Genomic DNA, 24,978 nt, shown 5'->3' on the forward strand with positions numbered 1-24,978 from the left:
TACATCTTTCTTGGCAATGTCTCAACCATCACCATCAGCCAACAGACAAGATGCGCTCTGCAGCTGCTCATGTGAGCAGAGAGCACCCCTCCACCTCTGTCCCTAATGTACCTAAAGACTGCTGCCCACTCTAACTTATTTTTTTGCCCTGCAATACTGCACTGCAGGCAAGCAGTGGCAAAAGAGAAGAAAGCCCAAGCTCTTTCCCTTGAGCAGATACTCCTGTTGGAATATTCCTCCACTCCACAGGCTTACTACCCTACATTTATCTTCTGTGAGCTGAACTTCTCTGCTTAATTTAGTTACGTGTGTGCGCATGCTCAGTTGCTTCAGTTGTATCCGACTCTTTGCGACTCTAAGGACCTAGTATGCCAGGCTCCTCTGTCCATGGGATCCTCCAGGCAAGAATCCCAGAGTGGGTTGTCATGCCCTCATCCAGGGGATCTTCCTGACCCAGGGACAGAACTCGTGTCTCCTGCATTGCAGGCAGATTCTTCACCCACTGAGCCACCTGAGAAGCCCAACTTAGTTACATAAATAATCAAAGCCTTCCTCTGATTCCCCTCATCTTTCCAGGACCTCTGAGGCCAAGCTCCAGAGCCTGTCTACACTACTTTAAAAAGGGATTACAACTGAAAATTGCTTGTTTACTTTATTTCCTCACTCAAGTTAACGTAAACACATTTCCATTTTCTGCCAATTACAATTCATCGACAATATAAGTTTAATTGTAAGCATTTTCATTTTGGAGCTATACACTGCAGCTTCTTAACTGCAGCATAAGAGACATCTGTGCTGGATAATTCTTTGTTGTGGGCGGTTGTCACAGGCTTTGTAGTTTTAGTAGCAGCCCTGACCTCTGCTTCCTAGACGCACACCCTCCACCGTGTTCTGTGACAACCAGACAATGTCTGGTTGTCTGGTTTGGACAATGTCTCCAAACATTGCCAAATGTTCCTTTGGGGCAAAGTCACCCGGAGATTGAGAGTCACTGATATAGGCTAACTATTAAACCTTCTTATCAATGAAGATAGGGCAGGCAGAAGCACTGTTTCTCTCGTGGGTATCTAAAGGAAAAAATTTTTAAAAAGAACATAGGTTTTAGACTCTATTCTTTCATCTGTTCCTAAGACATTTTTATAAACATTTTCTGGACAAATTTTCTTGGATCAATCCATTGCTATCTGTTCACTTGCCTTCACACAAATAACAGGACACAAGTCTATTTTATACACAGGATCTTAATTTCCACAATAAGATGTGGTACTAAAAGCCAGAGGGTTGGGAAGCAGCAAGGTGTCATAAAAAGAAAGATTTGGAGGAAGACAGGCCAGAGCTTCAATTCTGGAAGCATTGTTCATTGGTTGTGAAAACTCAGGCCAGTTCTTCAGCTTCTGTGCCACTCAGTTTTCTCATCAGAAATGTGGAATTATTATCTTGGAGAAACACTGGGTGAATTAAAATGAGGTGAGATGTATAACAACATATCTCACTTAGCAGAGGCTTAATCAGTGACAACTTTTTAAATTAGAACACCAAGACCGGAGCTTTCTGGAGACCCCATGGCCATACATTGAGGCAGCTTTCTCAATAGCAGCCCTTTGTGTCCCATTCTGATCATAGACCTCTTTAAGATCTGATTCTTTCCTTATTTAGCACCACCTACCTAAGAATGGCTTCCCAGGTGACTCAGTGGTAAAGAATCCGCCTGCCAATGCAGGAGACACAGGAGGTGCAGTTTTGATCCCTGGGTCAGGAAGATCCCCTGGAGAGTTCCGTGGACAGGGGAGCCTGGTGGGCTATGGTACATGGGGTCGCAAAGGGACGGACACAACTGAGCGACTGGGTACACGTGCACCTAAAGAATGCCTCCTGGCCCACCATCCTGACCATGAGTAAAACAAGCGCCACTGTCCTTGGCATTCATCCGGTGCTCAGTTGTATTTAATTCTGTTGCTATCCGACTCTCCAAAACAACTCTTTTATGTCATCTTCTCTTTCCTTAACCCTCCAATGCCTCCTCTTCTGTTCACAGATTTCCTGGTCTCCTCTCTTCCTGGGATGGTAAGATTGTATTTCACAGGTCTCTTCCTTTGAAGCTACCATGGTGGTGTTACTTATTTTGGCCAATGATATATAGAATAACGGTCAGATATCATTTTCCAGGGACAGGCTCTAAGAGGCAGGAAGCCACTCTTCCCTTTTTCAGTTTCAGTAATAAAGAAAAACAGCGAGTCACCCAGCTCCCTGGCTGAGGTTAGAGCAACATCCCCTAGTTGACCAGCAATAGACATTGAGCGTGAGAGAGAAATAGACCTTTGTTTGCCATGTTAAACTCCTCAGGTACAGAGTTTGCATGTTACTACAACATAACCTAGTGAAGACTTCACTTCCTCTTTCAGTGAGAAAATAGAAACAATCAGAAGGCAATTCCACAATCTCCCATGACCACAAGTGCCATTAATTAGTCACCATTTATTCTCCCTTCCCCCTGTATTATGGATGAATGCTCCTGAGACCAATCTTTTGTCTTATACCCTAGACTGTGTGCTCTTCTATCCACTCAAGGCCATCATTCCAGCATTTCTCTCCTTTGTCTCTTATATCATCAATTTCCCCCTCTCTACTAGGTCACCTCCATCAGTAAATAAGAATACTAATATAATACCCCCATCTTCTGGAAAAAAAAAAAAGAAAGAAATGTCCTCTAGTAGCCCCACTCATTTTAAAAGAGTTGTAATATTCACTCTTGTTCTCTCTGGAACCATCTCCAGGTAGGGTCCTGCTTACCCCAGTCAACTAAATCTGCTCTTGTCAAGGTCAGCAGTGACACTGAATTTGCTAAATCTAGTAGTCAAATCTCAGTCCTTATCAGATATAATGCTGACTTTCTTGATCACATTCCTTCCTTCTTGAAATAGTTTCTTCATTTGGCCTTTAGGACACAAGTATCTCTTAGTCTTCTATCTATTTCACTGGCTACTTCTTCCTGGTCTCCCAAACTCTAAATGTTGGTTTGCCTGAGACCTGAAGCTTCAGACATCCTTTCTTCTTCATCCACACTTTCCCACAACATAGTCTCATCCAGTTTCTTGGTTTTACAAACCGTCCAATGCTGCTGACACAAAGTTGTTACCTTTCCCTTGACTTTTAGATTTACATCTCTACTAAGATCTCTGATAGGTATCAGAGACGTCCTAAAGATATCAGCATGTCCTAAACTAAACTTCTGATTCCTACCCTTCCCACAACCTACTCTTACAGTTTTCTCCAGCTCAGTATATAGCAACTCCATCCTTTTGGTTGGTCACGTCAAAATTTGTGAAGTCATCCTTGATTCCTCTCTTTCTCTCATACCCCATGTCCAATCTGTAACAAACCCTGTTAGTCCTACCTTTAAATTATACCCCAAATTCAACATCTCACCACCTCCACTACTAGAATCCTGGATTAAGCCAAAATCATCTCCCCAAAGAATTACTTCAATAGACTCCTAACTGTTCTCTCTACTTACCTCCTCCCTATAGAATCTATTTTCTATGCTACCCTCTCTCATCGAGTATGTACATCACTAATGGCTCAGATAGTAAAGAATCTGCCTGCAAAGCAGAAGACCTGAGCACGATCCCTGGGTCAGGAAGATCCCCTGGAGAAAGGAATGGCTACCCACTCCAGTATTCTTGCCTGGAGAATTCCACGGACATAGGAAGCTAGCAGGCTATAGTCCATGGGGTCGCAAAGAGACACGACTTAGTGACTAGCACTAAGTGTCTTTAAAACCTGGCACCCTCAGTTGTTGATAGAATTAGGACAGGCAGTTCAGACTGGCCCTGAACAACTTTTCGGGGTAGGGGATTCTTTATCACTTGCGGTGTCAGGGAGGTTGTGATTTCATCATGGGATGGTTCTCACTCCCTAGCCATTTACCCTCACCTCCAAGCCCTCTAGTTATGGCTAGCATCCAATCCTTCTTGTCACTCCTAATTAATGTCCCCTTCCAACGCATATTCCTTGTGCCCCCGTTAAAAATGTTTATAGATTGCTCGCTTGGAGGTAGAGTCTATCTCTTTCTCTAGTCCAGAGGCAAGATTTTGGTGCATTATGGCATAAGCCCTCCCTCCTCCTCCACTCCACTCACTCTGCCCCTCGCCAAGGAACTGCAAGGCCTTCAAAAGTTTGATGCAGTGCAGTTGAGCAGAGTTTAGCAAACAAGTAACGCATACCGAGATGCTCCAAGTACAGAGCCTCTGCCGTGGGTGGTGCAATGCTCAACGGCTGCCACCGGGGCCAGAAAGGTGGAAGTCTGGATAAAAGGGTTTAAGAAAACCTGAGAGGGAAACGTAGACGGACGTAGAGGAGGAGAAGGAAGGAGAAGGGGGAGGGAGGAGCTTCAGGGGGAGGAGCTTCGGGGAGGACGTTCAGGGGGAGGAGCTTCGGGGCGGGGCTCCAGGGGGAGGAGCTTCGAGCGGCGGCCCCGAGGCCGGCTAGGACCTGTCGGGATCCGCTGCCGCATGGCTTCGGCCTCACCGGCTGCGACCATGTCGGGCCGCGGGGCCCGGAACTTGCTGCAGTTCCTGCGGCTGGTGGGGCAGCTCAAGGTGAGCGGGCGCCGGGAGGGCTGTCTGAGGTCGCGGCTGCGCGGAGAGAGGCCGGGGCCGGCCACCGGTCAACCAGGCTTCCGGTGCCCGCCCGGCCTGAGGCCTGCCCACTTCCTCGGTTCTCCGCGCCTCGTGGGGCCTGCGGAGGGAAGCCCTTCCTGAGGGATGCGGTCGTGCGTGAGGATCGCGGGCGGAGGAGGCAAGTGGTGGAGACGGCGTGGCGGGGTCGGGCAGAGTCTGAGGCCGCGCTGGACCCCAGTGTCGGCCTGGCGCTCAGAGGGGCCCGACCCCGGCGGCCTTGCGAGAGGTTTCTGAGGGGGAGCCGGCGCGGTGATGTGTGGATCTCCAGGCTCGAGTCTGCCCCGAGTACATAGGAGGCTCACGACCCCACAAGGGCTAGTGGAAAGAACAGAACCCATTGATCCTGCAGGGTTTGAGTGCCTAGAATCTTTTCTTTTTTTAAGGAAGGATTTTATGTAGGACACGCTGAAGTTATATCCGAGGGGGTCCTCCTTCCATCCCCCACCCCCACCCTGGCCACACCCAATGATGATTTTGCGGAGTTTCTCCAAGCTCAAAGCAGATTGTCTGTTTCGTGCCACTGTTCTATAGAATATAAACTTTAGACATGGTAAGTCCCAAGGAGAAAAGACAGTCTCTCAGGATCACAGGGTATGACCGGTGGTAGTGTGAAGGAACTAGAAATGCCTTAACACTTTCTACTTCAGAATTTGGAAGTCTGTCACTTGTTCAAGTTCAGCGCTTTCCTTTTATGTCTAAGAACTTGTGTATGTTCTGTACATGCAGACATCAGTAACACTGTTGGATTTACAGGTTGTGTGTGTGTATAAGCCACACAGTCGTGTCTGACTCTTTGTGACCCCATGAACTATAGCTTGCCAGGCTCCTCTGTTCATGGAATTCTCCAGGCAAGAATACTAGAGTGAGTAGCCATTCCCTTCTCCAGGGATGTTCCCAACCAGGGATTGAACCCAAGTCTCCTGCATTGCCAACAGATTCTTTACCATCTGAGCCACCAGGGAAGCCCTTCTATGTTGTATATCTGTGGCTTAGTCTTCCCTCTCTCTTTCTCATTTTCTGACCTCACTCATTTATTTGATTCCAGATGTTTCTCATTTAAGTTGGTTAAACATTTTTAAATATGTACTGAAACTATGGCCCAGCTTCTGTGCCCTATTCCCGGGACTTCTCTTCAAGAGCATAGCAGATAGTTAAAATATGTATTCTTACAAATTTCTTTCTGTTCATTTTTATCAGAGAGTCCCACGGACTGGCTGGGTATACAGAAATGTCCAGAAGCCAGAGAGCGTATCAGATCACATGTACAGAATGGCAATTATGGCTTTGGTGACCAAAGATGAACGTCTTAACAAAGACCGGTAAGCTGTGAATTCTGGTGTCATTTAGGGTCTCTGATCTATGGGTGTGCATGACTCTATGTCTGAGGCCTGTGTCCAATTCTTCTAGATTATAGTCAAGAAAAATTATTTGAGGCAAACCGTAGAGATTCAGGATGTGGGCAGGGGGACTGTGTGCTGCAGTTGTAAACTGCACTCTGGGTTTTCTCTTGGCAAGTGAAAGAGTCTGCCTTGATCTCAAGGAAACATAAGTGTGATTTGAGGATTTTCCAGAGCCTTGAAGGTAAGTGTTTTATGTCTAAAATTGGTTCCAGACACTGTGTATTTTATTTAGCCCTTTTCTGAATAGCAGCACTCTTTTGTGAAATGACTTTTTGAAGTGGTATGTGCAGGAAAGAGCTGAGAAAGAGATAACCTCTCCCCTTAAGTCAACCAACAAGTGTTTAAAATGCTTTTTGAGCACAGGACAAAGTTTTCTGACCAAACAGTATAAGGTAGTAAATAAAACCCAGATGAAGTGCATAGGCCCAGAGTGGCTTCTATACAAAGCACAAAATAAGTTATATTAGAAAACCAGTCTAACAGGAGAAATCACCTGTTCTTGAGTGATCTTACTGAAGGGGGCAGAATCTGAGTTGACCTCTAAGGGGTTGATTAGGTATAGAAGTAGAAGACACAGCACATAAAGAGAAGGATATAGAGACCAAATCTCTGATGATAGGAAAGTAAAGGTATGTTTTGGAAATGATAAGTCAGTCCATCCAACTGAAGCAGAGGTTCATCCAGGAGACTCAGGAGCCCTGTTACTCTGTAGATGGGGTAGAACTTAAAGAGATTTTTGGCACATGGTACAAGATGAACATGGTGTCGAACGGAGATGAACTTACGCGTAGTCTGCAATTTGAGTTAGATGAGAAAGCAGCTGCAGGCAGGGACACCTGCAAGTTCTTGTTCTGCCTTGTTGAAGCTGGGAACATAAAGCAGACTGGCCCTCTGGGGCATTTATCTCGTGAGCTGCCTTTGTTATTTTGATGATGATTATCCTAATCACTAATCGTTATCACTAACAATTATAGTCATTTGTTGAATAATCAACATGTTCCAGAAACATAAAGTATCGAATTTAATTTTCATACCAAACTGAGGAAGTATTATTACCCCTTTCTTACAGATAATAAAAAAATGAAGGCTGCAAAACTTAGCATTTAAAGAAATTAAGTAACTTGGCAAAGGGCACGCAGCTAATAGATGTTTGTTAATTGCTGGATTCAAACTCAGATCTGTCCACCTCTACCCATTTCTCTATAAAGGGCTTCATTTTGTCTTCTAACTAGTTTATTTGGAAAATGATATTTTTTTAAGTGTTATATCAGTAAGTAAATGCTATAACCAGATCACCTTCTTCTGGCTTTTTAATCTAAAGTTATCAAACTTTTAAAGGGATATTTGAGAGATCAGCGTTTTTTTAAAAATTCATGCTAACAACTTCGCTTGCATTCTCATGTATTTGTGCTGAATATTAACTAGCAGTTTTGATTCAGATCTGTTGCAGGCTGACAGAATATAATTACCTTTAGAAAAGACTGCATTAAAATCCTCTGTGAGGCTGGAGAAAAAAAACTATATTATGTAACTTAAAGTAGTATAGAGAAGGAGTCTGTAGTGAGTATAATTCTGTGTAATTATTTCTTGCCTGGTCAGATGTGTACGCCTAGCCCTGGTTCATGATATGGCAGAATGCATCGTTGGGGACATAGCACCAGCAGATAACATCCCCAAAGAAGAAAAACATAGGCGAGAAGAGGTCAGTGTTGACTGTTGACTCCACAAAAGAAAAACCCATTGCTGAAATGAAGGAAAACCAGAAAAACCCATTGCTGAAATGCAGCTAAGTTCACTAGCCCTATTGCAGTAAGAGAGAATACCTCCTTGACAGAGTCTTAGTATCTTGGGAAGGAAGATCAGGGGAGGGTATTTATAGAGTTGTAGGGCCTGGGCCTAAGGATGTTTGGATGGATCTTACAAGAGCGGCTACTGTCTTAGATGAGATTGCCCAGAGTTTAAACATAAAAGCTTTGGGTTGGTAGGGCTGTTGAGGCAAGGTCTTAGCAAGGGTCTTGAAGAGCAAGCTGTTAGTGCTTACTCTGCTTTGGATTGGTTTACAATCTTACCTTCCAGAAGTAAGGATTTCTTGGAATAAGCAGTGAATTGGTTTTTGCTTGTTCTAAGCCTTAACACAGGGACAGGTCATTGTGTTGGTTTCATTTTTCCTGGAGAGGCAGAAAGGGGATCTGAACACAGGATATATGTGGTGTGGCTTTCATTTGAATCATGGAGATAGCTGGAACTTGAAGGCATTCTCCATGCCAGTTAAGCTCTTTGGAGAGAAGTTCTATAAAACCCAGGAATAATCATTATTATAATTAGTATTTAGTAAGACAAGCCTGGTGGGCTACAGTCCATGGATTTGCAAAAGAGTTGGACACAAGTTAGACTAAACAATAACAACAAATTTTAAATTAGTCCTTTAATTTAGTGGTTAAAAATTTTTAAAATTTGTATTAATAAGAAATGACATCAATTAAACAGGGTCTGCTGATTTGGAGTCTTAAAACCAGAGCCCAGGGACAAAGAGGAAGACGTATTTGAAGCAGAGACTGGAAAATTCAGGAAGTTTTTTTTTTTTAGCTGAATGGACGGTTCTCAATTCAGGGATTGTTACAAGCTGCTTTTCTCGTAGGCCAGAGGGATTGATCCTAAATGTCTTTAAGTCGACAGATCCTTCATCAAGATGGTTTAACGGGGAAGGTGGGCTTCAAAAGCTGTTCTTGGGGGAAGGGTGTGGCCAGAGCTCAGTAGCCAACAGCATTTTTTCCCCTTTTGAGGCAAGAAGATCCACAGGGAATCTCAATTCAGGAGTTCCAACACACCATAAATTATGGGAACAAGGGAGATAGGGAATGTGGCCATCCTATAAATACAGGTCCAGAACACATGAGCATCAGGACAGTTTGTGAAAAAGGGAGGAGCTAAGGAAATATTTCTCTGTAGGAGTCTAGACTGTGGTGAATAAAGAATTCCTGGGTTGATTGGTTGATACAAAAAGAAACCAGTTAGTTCAAGATACTGAGTTGCAGGAACTCTCCCTGTAGCTCAGTAGTTAAGACTCCACGCTCCCAAAGCAGGAAGCCTGAGTTCGATCCCTGGTCACAACTAGATCCCGCATGCTGCAGCGAAGTTCCCATGTGCCACGACTAAGACTGGATGCAACCAAATAAATTAAAAAAAAAAAGAAATGATGCTTAGTTGCAGAAAGGAATTAGCCCCAAACCGGAGGATGCTGGGTATTGACGTATGGCATAGAGGAAAGATTCCTCAATTATATAGCACGTTTCAGGATGTATGGTAGTTTCATACAAAGGTGAATTTAGACATTGTGGAGGAGAAATCACAGGCTGAAGAACCATAGGGTGATCAAAAACCTTAAAGTGACCAAAGGAAGAAGACATTTCCCATGTGGGCACCCAAGCAGTGTGAGGTTCACTCCACCGAGAAATGAGTCAGAAACTTCTGAAGAAAGAACAGTTCAGTAGGAGGGATCTCCAACGCCTGGCAACCAAGTAAAGCTACTTCTGTCCTGAAGGAAGCTGAGCCCTGGCTAGTTGCACCCCATGGAGGAGCATCCAGGGGACTTGCCACCCAGAGAGTGCTGGATGCCATATCTGAGCAGTGATGAAAAGCCCTCCCAGCCTCATTAAACCTCCTGGCTGCTGCCCACCCCATCTGATTCACAGGAGAATAAATATCATCATCAGAAAGGATGCTGCTGCTGCTGCTAAGTCGCGTCAGTTGTGCCTGACTCTGTGCGACCCCATAGACGGCAGCCCCCCAGGCTCCCCCGCCCCTGGGATTCTCCAGGCAAGAACACTGGAGTGGGTTGCCATTGCCTTCTCCAGTGCATGAAAGTGAAAAGTGAAAGTGAAGTCGCTTAATCGTGTCCGACTCTTCGTGACCCCATGGACTGCAGCCTACCAGGCTCCTCCGTCCATGGGATTTTCCAGGCGAGAGTACTGGAGTGGGTTGCCATTGCCTTCGTCAGAACAGATGGGGAAACATCTTTAAGAACCACAAGTTCTTGGACAGGAAACCAAAGGCTTGGGAAGTGCTGATCCTTCATCGCTTCTTCCTCTGCTCGTTGGGATTTGGGAACAGAGAGAAAAATGTGGGAGGTGAACAACTTCTTATGCAGATGGTGTTTAGGGATGAGGTTTGAATGTCTGAACCATGCCTTAAGATAATTAACTGAGGGTTTCTTGGCTCCTTGAGGTGAAATGCACATACTGGACCAAGAAGTGTCATTTGCCGAGAGGCTAGTCCACTGCATCCAGAGGGCTTTAAACCCAAGTAAGAGGGAGGGAAAATATTTGATAACCCTGGAAGGCTGATTGTCTCAGAGGAAAGTAGGTACTAAGATGAAAGGGAGAATGAGGGTGTAGAAGAGAAAATTTAGAGGGTGGGGGCAAAAGCAATGCTTGTAGGCTGACTCCACTCCTAAACAGAATAAAATGAACTTTACGTTATAAACCGGGATGGTAAATGATGCCTCGTAAGAATCATGGATGTGAGAGTTGAACTATAAAGAAAGCTGAGTGCTGAAGAATTGATGGTTTTGAACCGTGGCGTTGGAGAAGACTCTTGAGAGTCCCTTGGACTGCAAGGAGATCCAACCAGTCCATCCTAAAGGAGATGAGTCCTGAGTGTTCATCGGAAGGACTAACGTTGAAGCTGAAACTCCAATACTTTGGCCACCTGATGTGAAGAACTGACTCATTTAAAAAGACCCTGATGCTGGGAAAGATTGAAGGCAGGAGGAGAAGGGGATGACAGAGGATGAGATGGTTAGGTGGCATCACTGACTCAATGGATATGAGTTTGGGTAAACTCCGGGAGTTGGTGATGGACAGGGGGGCCTGGCGTGCTGCAGTTCATGGGGTCGCAAAGAGTCAGACACGACTGAGCGACTGAACTGGCCTGAACTGAAGGGATCGTTAAGACCTAGTGGAATGGACCTTGAGGCTGGAATACAGCAATAATAGGTTATTATATTCTTTTGCAAAGGGAAAAGTTACTCAGTTCAGTTCAGTCGCTCAGTCATGTCCGACTCTTTGCGACCCCATGAATTGCAGCACGCCAGGCCTCTCTGTCCATCACCACCTCCCGGAGTCTACCCAAACCCATGTCCATCGAGTCGGTGATGCCATCCAACCATCTCATCCTCTGTCGTCCCCTTCTCCTCCCACCCCCAGTCCTACCCAGCATTAGGGTCTTTTCCAATGAGTCAACCCTTCGCATGAGGTGGCCAAAGTATTGGAGTTTCAGCTTCAACATCAGACCTTCCAATGAACACACAGGATTGATCACTTTTAGGATGGATTGATTGGATCTCCTTGCAGTCCAAGGGACTCTCAAGAGTCTTCTCCAACACCACAGTTCAAAAGCATCAATTCTTCGGCGCTCAGCTTTCTTCACCGTCCAACTCTCACATCCATACATGACCACTGGAAAAACCATAGCCTTGACTAGATGGACTTTTGTTGGCAAAGTAATGTCTCTGCTTTTAAATATGCTATCTAGGTTGGCCATAACCTTCCTTCCAAGGAGTAAGCGTCTTTTAATTTCATGGCTGCAATCACCATCAGCAGTGATTTTGGAGCCCAAAAAAATAAAGTCTGACACTGTTTCCACTGTTTCCCCATCTATTTCCCATGAAGTGATGGGACCAGATGCCATGATCTTAGTTTTCTGAATGTTGAGCTTTAAGCCAACTTTTTCAGTCTCCTCTTTCACCTTCATCAAGAGGCTCTTTAGTTCTTCTTCACTCTCTGCCATAAGGGTGGTGTCATCCGCATATCTGAGGTTATTGATATTTCTCCCGGCAATCTTGATTCCAGCTTGTGTTTCTTCCAGCCCAGCGTTTCTCATGATGTACTCTGCATATAAGTTAAATAAGCAGGGTGACAATATACAGCCTTGACGTACTCCTTTTCCTATTTGGAACCAGTCTGTTGTTCCATGTCCAGTTCTAACTGTTGCTTCCTGACCTGCATACAGGTTTCTCAAGAGACAGGTCAGATGGTCTGGTATTCCCATCTCTTTCAGAATTTTCCACAGTTTATTGTGATCCACACAGTCAAAGGCTTTGGCATAGTCAATAAAGCAGAAATAGATGTTTTTCTGGAACTCTCTTGCTTTTTCGATGATCCAGCGGATATTGGCAATTTGATCTCTGGTTCCTCTGCCTTTTCTAAAACCAGCTTGAACATCTGGAAGTTCATGGTTCACGTATTGCTGAAGCCTGGCTTGGAGAATTTTGAGCATTACTTTACTAGCATGTGAGATGAGTGCAATTGTGCGGTAGTTTGAGCATTCTTTGGTATTGCCTTTCTTTGGGATTGGAACAAAGACTGACCTCTTCCAGCCCTGTGGCCACTGCTGAGTTTTCCAAATTTGCTGGCATATTGAGTGCAGCACTTTCACAGCATCACCTTTGAGGATTTGAAATAGCTCAACTGGAATTCCATCACCTCCACTAGCTTTGTTCGTAGTGATGCTTTCTAAGGCCCACTTGACTTCACATTCCAGGATGTCTGGCTCTAGGTGAGTGATCACACCATCGTGATTATCTGGGTCGTGAAGATCTTTTTTGTACAGTTCTTCTGTGTATTCTTGCCACCTCTTCTTAATATCTTCTGCTTCTGTTAGGTCCATACCATTTCTGTCCTTTATCGAGCCCATCTTTGCATGAAATGTTCCCTTGGTATCTCTAATTTTCTTGAAGAGATCTCTAGTCTTTTAAGAGGACAGAATCATGATACATCCATATATATACATACCTGACAGTTAAAGTTGCTGAAGAACTAGAGGTTAAAAGGGGAAGAACCATTTATTATGGGAGTGAACATGGCAAGATGGAGAAAGTGAAACATATAGTGGATATTTTATAGAGTCCTTACCCTGTTCCAGATAATAAGTACTTTATATATAGTGACTTTTTCATCCTCACAGCAAACCCCTTCAGGTAAGTACCCCTCCCTGTTAACTTCATTTTATAGATGAGAAACCTGAAAGACAAATATATCTTGCTCAGGATTCCACAGCTAGTAAGTGGCAAGCTGGGTTTCAAGCAGCATCTCAGTCTATAGTTTGTCATTAGCTCTTGCACTGTGTAGCCTCACCAGTGATGTGTGAGTGATGAATACTGCTTTCTGGGTGCTTAACATTTCATTCAGCTCAGAACTTCAGGCAAATTCTTGATATGCTTTGCTAACAGGAAGAATCTAGGGAAATTATCACTCTAAACCTATGTGTGAACAAGGCAAAACTCAGTTTAGAAGTGAAAGTGGCAGGGCTCACAATCAAGAAGGGAAAGTCTGGTATCTTCAGACCCTTGTCCTGGACTTCAGTGAAGTCAATTTCAGAGGATCATTTAAAAGGGGCCTGATTCTGTGGCATAGGCTGCCAAACAAGGAATAACAGCTAAGAGGTCTCAAATGCAATCCTGATTGTATAATAACAAATGGTGTCAATGAGTTTAGATCCAGAAAAGTCATTGCTCAGCTTCAGGAAGAGAGCAAAAACATATTTGTTTGTTATGTTTTGTTTTTTAAAGGACATTGTGATTTTAGTCAACAGGAAGCTTATTAATAAGTCATATGTGATTTCCAAAAAACCAACTCAGTCTTGGGCTGCATTTATAGAAACAGAGCATTTACCATGATGGACACTTTGGTTCCATTGTGTTTTGACTGGGTCAGACCATGTATCAATCACTATATTCAGTGCTGGGTACATCACTTTAAAAGAAATAAAATAATTCCTTGTCAGAACAGGACTTTTAAGTTTATATTCGATGAGTTTAGATTTTGATATGTCTCTGTACATATATGTTATTCAGTTCATTCTTTTCAAACAAAAGCAATGGGCAAACGTTTCTACAATAGTGGAAAGAAAAGTGATCTATTTGTAGAGACATTTTTAATTTTTGAAAATGCAGAGTTTTTTCTCAAGCAAAATTGCTGAGAAACAAGGGAGAAGGCAAGTATAAAATACCCGAAATTTCATACCACTAAGGGTGGTATGATGCTACAAGACGTTCAAGATGACGACACTACTTAACAAGAGCAAACCGTTGACACTGGCCAGTATGGTTTGCTCTGGAAGTGGTTGTGTTCTATAACAATTTGTTTTTCTCCCTGTTATTAATAATTATATATACAAATATTCACTTTTATTTTTGCTTTTTACAATTTCACCATTTGATTTTACTTAAGACCTTGCCCCTTGTATATGAGCACTTTGCCAAAAGTGGTTCTTACAACAGCATTCTTTTCAGGGAGGCTAAGCTCTGGCCAGATGAACTGGAGCAGATTAAGAGGTGGAGGATGACGATAGGAGGAGATTGAAGGAGTTGGAAGCCATTTGAGAGTAGGTTGCAGACCTCATGCCCCCAAAATGGGATATTTGAGGATTTTGGAGCAACACAGAAATGAAGGAAGAGATGGAATAAGAGGGCCTCTTGGGACTTTGGAGATTAGAAATATGTACTGAACACCCTCCATGCTCTCACTGTCTCATTTCAGCCTTTCTGTGCGTTTTGGCTCTCTGAACTGTACTCCGGGGCTTCTCTCCCTCGATCCCCTCATGCAGCTGGTCCCTGAGTGGCTGGTTAGAGTTACACGGGCATCCCTTGGACCAGTCCTGGCCACAGAGATTCTAGTCTGCTGGGTTACCGCCCACCTGATTGACATTGTGTTTTTGTGAGGGAGGAACACAGGAGGGGTAGGGTTAGGCATAGTGGAAGAACTTGCAGGGATGATTTTCAGCTTGATAGGAGACATCGGTACTTCCTACCAGTGCTGCCTAAAGTCCGTCTGAGCAGCCTCTTGTGCTAGGTCCCACCCTGAGGCGTGTGTGTGGAGGGAGGACACAAGTCCCAGTGGTGATGCTGAAGGGTGTGCTGCACGTGGATGGTTTGGCTCACTACCCTTTAACATCTCTTTTCAGCCTGTGAGTCTGCGAGCTGAACAAAATGCTGTCTTGTAATTTCCTTTATGTTAGTGACAATAGCTGCCCATTTGTGTAGTGCTTTACATTTGCAAATAGAAACATTAACAATAGAAAATGAACATGATGGTGTACCAAAAGTTTATTTGAGCTTCGTAATTCACTGATACTTGCCTGTTTTCCCCACAGTCAGATTTGTTTTAAACTATAGTACTTACTGTTGAGGGCTTCCCTAGTGGCTCAGCAGTAGAGAATCTGCCTGCAATGCAGGAGATGCAGGAGACGAGGGTTTGATTCCTGAGTTGGGAAGATCCCCTGGAGGAGGGTATGGCATCCCACTCCAGTATTCTTGACTAGAGAATCCCATGGACAGGGGAGCCTGGTGGGCTACAGCCATCGGGTCTCAAAGTCTAATACTACTGAAGCGACTGAGCACGCATGCACTTACGGTTGAAATTCACATGCATTTTGGGACTCTCATCCACAAGATATAAAACCTTTGGCCTCACTTCTGTTATTTCTGTAATCGTCTCATATCCTCCTCATTGTCCTTGATTGTGTCCAGTGTGCTGCAGGCCACAACGTAAGTGCTCCTGGATAAATACATATGAATAAAGACACTTACTTATTTGATGTGCACAACTGCCCTCCTTGCTAGCCTAAATCTTTTCCAACATTCTGCTGCCCCTTTGGGAGTTATTTGTAAGAGTGTGAGTCCATTATTTGGCATTTGTAGATGAGTTGTTAACTAACAAATGTGAACATGATTAAAGTAATGATTTGATCTTTCAGGAAGCAATGAAGCAGCTAACCCAGCTCCTCCCAGAGGATCTCCAGAAGGAGCTCTATGAACTTTGGGAAGTAAGTATATACACTGGGTTGCTTTTTACTGTAACTGAATTTATATGGCCCATCAGTGTTTTACTTGACTTAGACTATCTTAACATGCCGTATCGAACTTACCTGCTTTCTGGGTTGTGTCTGTTTCTCACCTCCCAGCTTCTGTAGGTGTTCCGTCAGGGCTAATAGAAATGTTTCTTCCTTCCACGTTCAGCATTTCCCTTTTCGCCATAATGCCTGGTACAAATACTGACTCAGAGCCCCTGAATTTCCTGGTGCGTTGCTCTCATCCTCCACCCTGCCAGCCTCACCCCTCCCCACCCACCCATCTCTGGTCCTTGAGAGGAATGTGGGCTTTGGGGTCGTTCAGAACTGGGTTCCCACCACACCGCCTCCTGGCTCAGTGACCGTGGGCTCATTCGCCTCCCTGAGTCAGCTGCCCATCTGTGAAACCCGTAAGGGTTGTTAGGGTTGCGTGAGGTCAAGGGCAGATGTGCCGTGGAGCCCAGCACAGAACATGGGCCCTGTGGGTGCCCAGTCCCTCCCTGGTACTGCTGATAGCAGACTGCTGAGGCAGGTGGCTCCTGGGAGGGGGACATGCCTAGTGCTCCTGTCGTCCCCCTCCTAGTGCTGAGTTCCATGTGTGAAGGGAAAATAACAAATGCCTGCCTCAGGCAGTTTCTCACTTCCCTCCAACCACCTCTTCCCCCGCCTTCCTTGCTTGAGCCCCTAGCCCCTTCTTACTCTGGGGTAGCCCTGCCTCATAGTTCTGGAGGCCTGAAGTCCAAATCATGGTGTGGGCAGGGCCATGTTCCTTGAGGGCTCTAGAGGAAGATTCCCTCCTTGCCTCTGCCTGGCTTCTGGTGATGCCTCACCCAGCTTTGGCAGCCTTGGCCCTAAACACATGGCTCCAGGCTCTGCCTGCATAGTCAGATGATGTTCCGTCCGTGTCTGTACATGCGTGCTAAGTCACTTCCATCGTGTCCAACTCTTTGCAACTCTATGTACTATAGCCTGCCAGGCTCCTCTGTCCGTGGGAATGCTCCAGGCAAGAATACTGGAGTGGGTTGCCATGCCCTCCTCCAGGGGATCTTCCTGACCCAGGGATCGAACCTGCATTTCCTGCATTACAGGCGGATTCTTTACCACTGAGCCACCAGGGAAGCCGCTGCCTGCGCCACCTCCCCACCCCCACCCCCTGCCCTGTGTCTGTATCTGGGCCCATTTCCCTCTTGTAAGGATGTTGGTTATTAGATTAAGATCTGTCCTAATCCAGTATGACTCTTTCTTAATTTGATTACATCTGCAAAGACTGTTTCCAAATCACATTCATAGGTTACAAGTAGATTTGAACTTGTGGGAACACTATAAACAGAGAACAACTCTCATATTACACATTTTAAAAATCATATTCAGTATTAACAGGTTGGTTCTGGTATGAGATTTCCAGGGTTCGAATAACTGGCTTCTCTGTATAGTAGCTGTGTGATCTTGGGCAACTTAAGGTACCTCTCTGTATGTCAATTTCCTCCTCTACAGAATGTCACTAATAATAGCATACCCATTTTACAGGGTTGTATTGCAGTCAAATTAATTAGTATGTTAAGCAGTTGGAAAGCTTCCCTGGTGGTTCAGTGGTAAAGAATCCATATGCCAATGCAGGAGACACCAGTTCCATCTCTGGGTCAGGAAGATTGCCTGGAGAAGGAATTGACAACCCACTCTAGTATTCTTGCCTGAGACATCCTATGAACAGAGGAGTCTGGCGGGCTGCAGTCCATGGGGTTGCAAGAGAGTCAGACATGACTTAGCAACCAAACAATGATGACAAAGCAGTTAGAATATTGCCTGAGATATATAGTATGCTCTGTTTTTCTGTCTCCAGTCCATATGGTCTGATTTTGATTTCAGAAAATAGGGTCATTCTGAACCCAGGAAACTTTGAATAGTACTAGTTACATAGAAAATGGCAGTTGAATTGATTTCTGAAATGTAGATCACTGCTGTTCACCACTATCAACAGCTATCAACCCAAAGGGTCAAGTCTAGTTAAAGCAATTAAATATCCTTAATTATAATTTGTCTTTTGCTATAGAAGCATGAGGAGAAGGCAATGGCACCCCACTCCAGTACTCTTGCTGGAAAATCCCATGGACGGAGGAGCCTCGTAGGCTATAGTCCATGGGGTCGCTAAGAGTCGGACACGACTGAGCGACTTCACTTTCACTTTTCCCTTTCATGCACTGGAGAAGGAAATGGCAACCCACTCCAGTATTCTTGCCTGGAGAATCCCAGGGACGGCGGAGCCTGGTGGGCTGCCGTCTGTGGGGTCGCACAGAGTCGGACACGACTGAAGCGACTTAGCAGCAGCAGCGTAGAAGCATGAAATCACATTTCAGTAAATCAAGAGAAAGCATTTTCACTTTTTCCTCGCAGTATCACAGAAGGATGTCCACTCTACCACTTGAGTTTTGCTTTAAAGAAAGAGCCCTTCGAATCCCAATGCAAAGCAGGAGCCACTCACCGCCACGTGCCCAGCACCTGGCACACACACCTGCCTTTGGATTGTTTCCCAGCCTGCAGCTGAAGATCCAGCTGGGTAAAAATGTACTCCTTCAGAAGGTCCCTGGAGAAGGAAATGGCAACCCACTCCAGTATTCTTGCCTGGAGAATCCCATGCACAGAGGAGCCTGGTGGGCTACAGTCCATGGGGTCACAAAGAGTCAGACATGACTGAGTGTGCAAGCACTTCAGAAGGTCTCCCTGTTCTGTCCTCCCAACTACAAGGGTAGTATTTCGGTGGGGGGTTTGATGTGCAGCAATATGAGGGTCCTGGGTCCCAGACGGAGAGTCATTAAGATGGGAAAACATGACATGCAGAAGATTAACTTTATGTCTGCACTGTGGTCAGGGCCACCCTTTCCAAGGGAGACAGGAAACCTTTGACCTCTGCCTTTCCTCTCTCTCTTCCCTTTGGTCCTCCATGTTGAAGACCTAGAACTTGTATATCTTTCTTGATTGAAACACTTATCCTTCTGTTGCTCTGCAAACACCCACCAGAGCTGCATCTAATAAAAACCAAGAAACCATCAGTGATTCACAACACGTCACCCTGGCGAGAGAAAGCACGGCAGATTCATTATCTAGGATGGAATTACAAATGAGAACCTGACACAGAAATCAGCTGGGAACAGTCTGGTCTTAATAGAAGGTGCTTCTCTGCAGCCTTAATTGGGACGTGTGGTTGTGTGACAAGTGTTCTCTAAGAGGCAGACTGCCTGTAGCTTCTTGTTTCAGGTCTGCACTGAGGACGGAGGGACCAGAGGGACGAGGAAAGGTAAAGAAGCTGCTTCCTGTCCACTGCCTTCACCTCCTCCCTGCCACCAACACATGCATATACACCCAGCAGAAGGATTTCTCAGACCCTGGCTGTATCCTCAGGAGTCATAACCCAGAGGGATGTGATGATCTCCTCTCTACTCTGAAAACAAGGACAGAGCTTCCCAGTGTAGAGTGGAAACCAAAACTAAAAGAGAAAGCCAGAAAATCACTTCAAAAGGAAAAGGAAATCTGACATTAAATGGAGTGGGAACTAATTGGAGAAGCATAAAATGAAATATTTGTTGTTGTTATTTAGTTGCTCAGTCATGTCTGACTCTTTTGCAGCCCCATGGACTGTAGCCCACCAGGCTCCCTGTCCATGGGTTTCTCCAGGCAAGAATACTGCTGTGGGTTGCCATGTCCTCTTGCAGAGGATTTTCCCAACCCAAGGATCGAACCCACATCTCCATGTTTCCTGCGTAGTAGGCAGATTCTTTACCACTGAGCCATCGGGGAAACCTTAAGATGAAATATTAACTTGCAAATTAATACTCAGAATCTGATTAAAGAATAATGTACGTATAATTGACTCTATCCTATAATAATGGATAGATTATTAAATAAATAACAATGAAGACAAGTTACTAAACAGGAAGGAAAATGTTTGGAAGTGCCCATGTGCACACGTGAGACTTGGCAGGCATCAGGTGGACTAGATGGAGCTGTGAGTGCCCACATGGAACATGGGTGTTAAGCTGTGGAATTGTGTGTGAATAGTCTCTGTGATGGTTCTGTGTACAGTGGAGAAATACGGCCAGTGGAGAATGTGCTTTTAGCTGTAACTGATTTCAGGTACCAGATTTTCCTGGCATAACGTATCATGTGGGCTTCCCAGGTGGTGCTAGTGGTAAAAAACCTGCCTGCCAATGCAGAAGACATAGGAGATGCATGTTCAATCCCTGGGTTGGGAAGATGCCCTGGAGGAGGAAATGACAACCCACTCCAGTATTCTTGCCTGGCAAATCCCAAGAACAGAGAAGCCTGGTGGGCTACATCCCACACAGTCGCAAAGAGTCAGACACGACTGAAGCGACTTAGCACACACACATGCATCCATAATCATGCTCCTGCTTTAATTGTCCCTTTACTTAGGAATATGAGACCCAGTCTAGCACAGAAGCTAAATTCGTGAAGCAGCTGGACCAATGTGAGATGATTCTTCAGGCATCTGAATATGAAGACCTTGAGAACAAGCCTGGGAGACTGCAGGACTTCTACGACTCCACGGCAGGTACAAAGCGCTGATTTCAATAAGCATCATTTTAGTTTGCCTAATTTGCTCCTAGTGTAATGACTAATATTACCTTAGGGAAGTTGATGGTTGTTCAACCCTTCTCTGACCCTTCCATATGGAGCATCTGAGAAGAACATGGTGGGATTCATGGTGTAAGGCTACCTAATGCAAGAGAGCCTTGCCGCCCTGGAGTCTGAGCAGCAGGTTCACGTCACACATACTGGCTGTGTGCTCCTGGGCGGTCTCCTGACCTCTGTGTATCCTCCCTGAAAAATGGAAATCATAGTACCCTACTCGAGCCATAGGTTGGTTTTGAGATTTAAGAGAGATGATGAATGTCGAAGTGCATTATGTCAGTACTTAATAGACGGAAGGTCATGTAAGGTGGAGATAGAGATAGAGATTTAAAAAGAGAAGACTCCAGACAGCGAAGTCACCATTGTCTCTGTAGCCGTTCCGAGCACAGGCCTGAAACTGCTTGGGTTTGAATCCTGGTTCTGCCACGTTCAGCTTAGGTAAGCTCCAGTAGATTACTTCACCTAGTTCTGGGTTTTCGTTTCCTTATTCTTGGGGCTTCCTGTGTAGCTCAGTTGGTAAAAGCATCTGCCTGCAATGTGGGAGACCTGGATTCAATTCCTGGGTCGGGAAGATCCTCTGGAGAAGGACATGGCAACCCACTCCAGTATTCTTGCCAGGAGAATCCCATGGACAGAGGAGCCTGGCACACTACAGTTCATGGGATCGCAAGAGTCAGACATGACTTAGCACTATCTTTCTTTTCTTCTTTTTTCCTCATTTTTAAATTGAGGATGATTATAGAGTCTACTTTATAGGGTTGTTTTAGGATATATGTGAAGTGTTTAGAAGAATGCCTGGCAGTAAGCCTTGGCTGTCCTCATTTCGGCACAACTTGTGCAGCGAGGAGCCAGGGGCACTGACCATGGGGTCTCCTGTTGCTCCCTGGAGTAGAGCCCCAGCTCTCTTCCCTCGGAGTTCCCCAGGCTCAGCTGAGTCTCCATCTCTCCTGAGAGAACTGTTAGAGATGGCCTTGCTGTGACCTCTCCTGACCCTTTTGTGGCCTCATCAATTTGAGGACAGTCCCAGCTCCAAAATAAGCTCCCAGATCTGATTTGCATTATAATGGGGTTGATTTGATTTTCCTTTTGTCTCTTCAGCTCACTTACCTCTGCCCTAGGCAATACCCTTGGCAAGGCCCTCATTGTTTCTGTACAGATGGCGGCTATAACCACCTAATTTAATCCCCCAGGCTCAGGAGTTCACCCTGCACATCTCAGTGCTTTCCTCCTTTGTAGATCTAGGTATCATCACATATTTGCTTTGTGGCTTTCCTCTTCCTTGAAGATAAACTCTTGATATTTCTTGCACTTCCCGGTGGCGCAGTGGTAAAGAATCTGCCTGCCAGTGCAGGAGATGCAAGAGACACAGGTTCAATCCCTGGATTGGAAAGATCCCCTGGAGTAGGAGATGGCAACCCACTCCAGTATTCTTGCCTGTAAAATTCCATAAACAGAGAAGCCTGGTGGGCTACAGTCCATGGGGCCACAAAGAGTTGGACATGACTGAGCGACTGAGCACAAACAGCTCTGCAGTCTAAGGCCGTTCAACTCTCTGGTTTCCTTTCTCAACCCTCCCTGTCACAACTAAGTGTTCCTTCTTTTTGCTCAACCTGTGCATGGTCCAGAGCATGCCACTGTGATGTCACAGTCTGACTTGCATTCTCCATTATGATGTTCCTAGTTGGATTTCTTCCCAAATCCCCATTTACTCACCCCACCCTATGGTAAGCTGTTTGAGGGCCACGACCAACTTTGTCTCCTCAGTCCTTGATGTAAATGTTTGACTTCAGTTAAATAGAATAAAACTGTAAACCAGGAGTCGGTCAGCTATAACCCATGGGCCAAACTGGCCTGCTGCTTGTTTGTGTAAAGTTTTATTGAAACAGCCACAGTATGTATTGTCTATACTGTTTTGTGCTATGACCGCAGAGTTGAGTAGTTGGCCACAAAGACGAAATTGTTCATAAAGCCCGTGATATTTACTGCCTGACTCTTCACCAAAAAGTTTTGCCAACCGTGTTAGAAGCATGATCAGGTTCCCAGATAGCATCTTTTTCCCAATAAGGTCATAATCATGTTTGTGTTGTGCTTTACGTCTTAACACTGTTATCCTTGGATACATTCACAATGAAAAAAATACAAAATGAAATGAGAATACTGATAGGATCCAGAAATATGGGAGCTGGAAGGATCATCTAGTTTAAGCTTCACATTTTACCGAGGAAAAAACTTGAGCCTAAAAGTGGGTGATGAGCCCACAGCTGAATTTGAGATTAAAACACACTGCACTGGAGAAAGTGCAGTGCGTTAATAAATATAAAAAGTGTAACCGATGTAAGAAATGATTTCTCACTGTTGCTTGCCCTGGTTTGAACAGGGTGGTCACAATAGAAAACGTAAGAAGAGGTCAGATTCTGGATATATTTTGAGATAGAGTCAACAGGATTTGTATGTGGGGGTGTTTGTAAGAGGAGCCTGAGGATTTTGGACTTTCCACTAGATTGGGCTTCCCTGGTGACTCAGTTGGTGAAAGATCCGCCTGCAATGCAAGAGACCTGATTTCCATCCCTGGGTTGGGAAGATCCCCTCGAGGAGGGCATGGCAACCCACTCCAGTATTCTTGCCTGTAGAGTTCCATGGACAGAGGAGCCTGGTGGGCTACAGTCCATGGGTTCCCAAGAGTCGGACACAACTGAGCAACTAAGCTCACACACACACTAGATGGGAAAGATGGGAGAAAATCAGGGGTCCCAGAAGCCAAGGTAAGAAAGTTTCAAGAGGGCAGAAGTAGCCATCAAATTGAGCAGCGTGAAGCTGATCGGTGCCCTTAAGAGCAGTTTTGGTGGAATGATGCTAAGTCTGATGGCCAGCCTTTACACAGTGGGGCAGAGGGTGACCTGGAAACAGCATGGAGTGTGGAGGACAGGCCCCCCGGCTTGGTGCTGAGAGCTGCGTAAGACAGAAAACAGCCAGCACTGGGGGAGCTACAGGGAAAGCTGCACTTCGGGACCAGCCAGGTGTCAGGTAGGGCAAGAAAGTGAAGGGGACATTAAGCGAAGAGATGGCACATTGGGAATAAATGGGATAGAGTTCACAAAGGCACTGGCAAGAAAAGACCCTCAGGTAACAGACAGTGGGCTTAACATCGCCCCTGCCAGCCACTGTCCACCTAAGATGGCTAGGAGCTTGGTTACTGCCGAGGGCAGAAGTCCGGGGAAAGCCAAGAAGCCAGGAAGACAGAACAGACCGTCTGGTTTCAGGGTAGATGTTTGCAAGCAAGGGGACAGCCTGGACCCACTGGTCTTCCTGCTAGTCTTTTCATATGTAGGTGCTTGAAAGGCAAAAGTGTTAGTCACTCAGTCGCGTTGGGTTCTTTGTGACCTCATGGACTGAGCCTGCCAGGCTCCTCCATCCATGGGATTCTCCAGGCAAGAATACTGAAGTGGGTTGCCATTTCCTTCTCCAATGTAGGTGCTTGGTTCCCCACAATTGCAGATTCAGAATGGCCAGAGGCTGTTCTCAGATGTTCCCAGAGAGGGCTCCAACCTCCCCAAGTTTCCCTGGCATTCCCAGTAAATGTTGCTTGGTGCAGTTTTCCCCAGCTCTGCCTGAGCTACAGTTCTTTTCCTGATTCTCATCTTTACTCTCTGTTGCATCTGGGGTGATGAAAAGTAAGTTCTGAGTGGTTGCCTTCAGCACCTCTCCAGGACCTGGGATTGTATCATCTGTGTTGGAGTGAAGTGTGGGTCAGATCACAGAACCGAGCCCCTGGCAAGCCCTAGGATCCAGCTGGAGAAATTGATGTATTCTCTTGTCGTTATTTCTTCCCCCATCTTCTTGCCTTGCAGGAAAATTCAGTCACCCTGAGATAGTCCAGCTTGTTTCTGAACTTGAGGCAGAAAGAAACGCTAACATAGCCGGCGCCGCCAGTGAGCCACGCTCCTGAAATGTCCTCTACGTTGCTGCATTCCTGTAACAAACATTTCAGTTTTCTGTCTCATGGTATTGTGTTTTGCCACTGTTGTTCTGATGATTTTCCCAGATGTGTTTATTTTCAATTGCCTGGACTCCAGCAAGAAACGTGTTACAGTTCGGATAATAAAAGAAGCTACAGAATGTGGTCACGAAAATGTCGTGGATGGAGACTTGGAGGCTGGCGGGGAGGGGTTTGAACTAAATAAAATTTTAAAATCTTAAATTTTGGAATCTTTATTGTTGATTCTAAATCATTGTATTCTGAGTTCATAACCTACATCCCTGAAGGCCAGATTCATTGAACAATAGAAAATTTAATTATGATTGCTTTTAAGAAGATTCTTCAGCTGGCTTCGTGATAAGGATCTAGGGAGAACAAATTATTATAATGCATTCTCCCATCAATTGAAATGCTGCTTTATTCAAGTTCT

The 24,978-nt window shown here is 45.2% G+C and overlaps 1 protein-coding gene across 1 annotated transcript; it reads left to right on the forward strand.

Moving 5' to 3' along the window:
* Positions 1-4,458: 4,458 nt before the first annotated feature.
* Positions 4,459-24,770, forward strand: HDDC2 (HD domain containing 2). The gene is made up of 6 exons (XM_081524421.1): positions 4,459-4,598; positions 5,877-5,998; positions 7,679-7,781; positions 15,833-15,901; positions 20,354-20,492; positions 24,421-24,770. The coding sequence occupies exons 1-6, from the start codon at positions 4,512-4,514 to the stop codon at positions 24,516-24,518; spliced, it is 618 nt and encodes a 205-aa protein (XP_081380547.1). The 5' UTR covers positions 4,459-4,511; the 3' UTR covers positions 24,519-24,770.
* Positions 24,771-24,978: the final 208 nt, after the last annotated feature.

The sequence above is a fragment of the Giraffa tippelskirchi genome, chromosome 9 (genome assembly GCF_054371585.1).
Source record: "Giraffa tippelskirchi isolate mGirTip1 chromosome 9, T2T-mGirTip1v1.2.pri, whole genome shotgun sequence".
NCBI lineage: Eukaryota > Metazoa > Chordata > Mammalia > Artiodactyla > Giraffidae > Giraffa > Giraffa tippelskirchi.

Bases quoted from the DNA above. Each gene is read 5' to 3' on its own strand.
- HDDC2 (XM_081524421.1), top strand. From the start codon at position 4,512: ATGGCTTCGGCCTCACCGGCTGCGACCATGTCGGGCCGCGGGGCCCGG. The intron at 4,599-5,876 runs GTGAGCGGGCGC...CATTTTTATCAG, and splicing joins GGCTGGTGGGGCAGCTCAAG to AGAGTCCCACGGACTGGCTG. The intron at 20,493-24,420 runs GTACAAAGCGCT...CTTGCCTTGCAG, and splicing joins CTTCTACGACTCCACGGCAG to GAAAATTCAGTCACCCTGAG.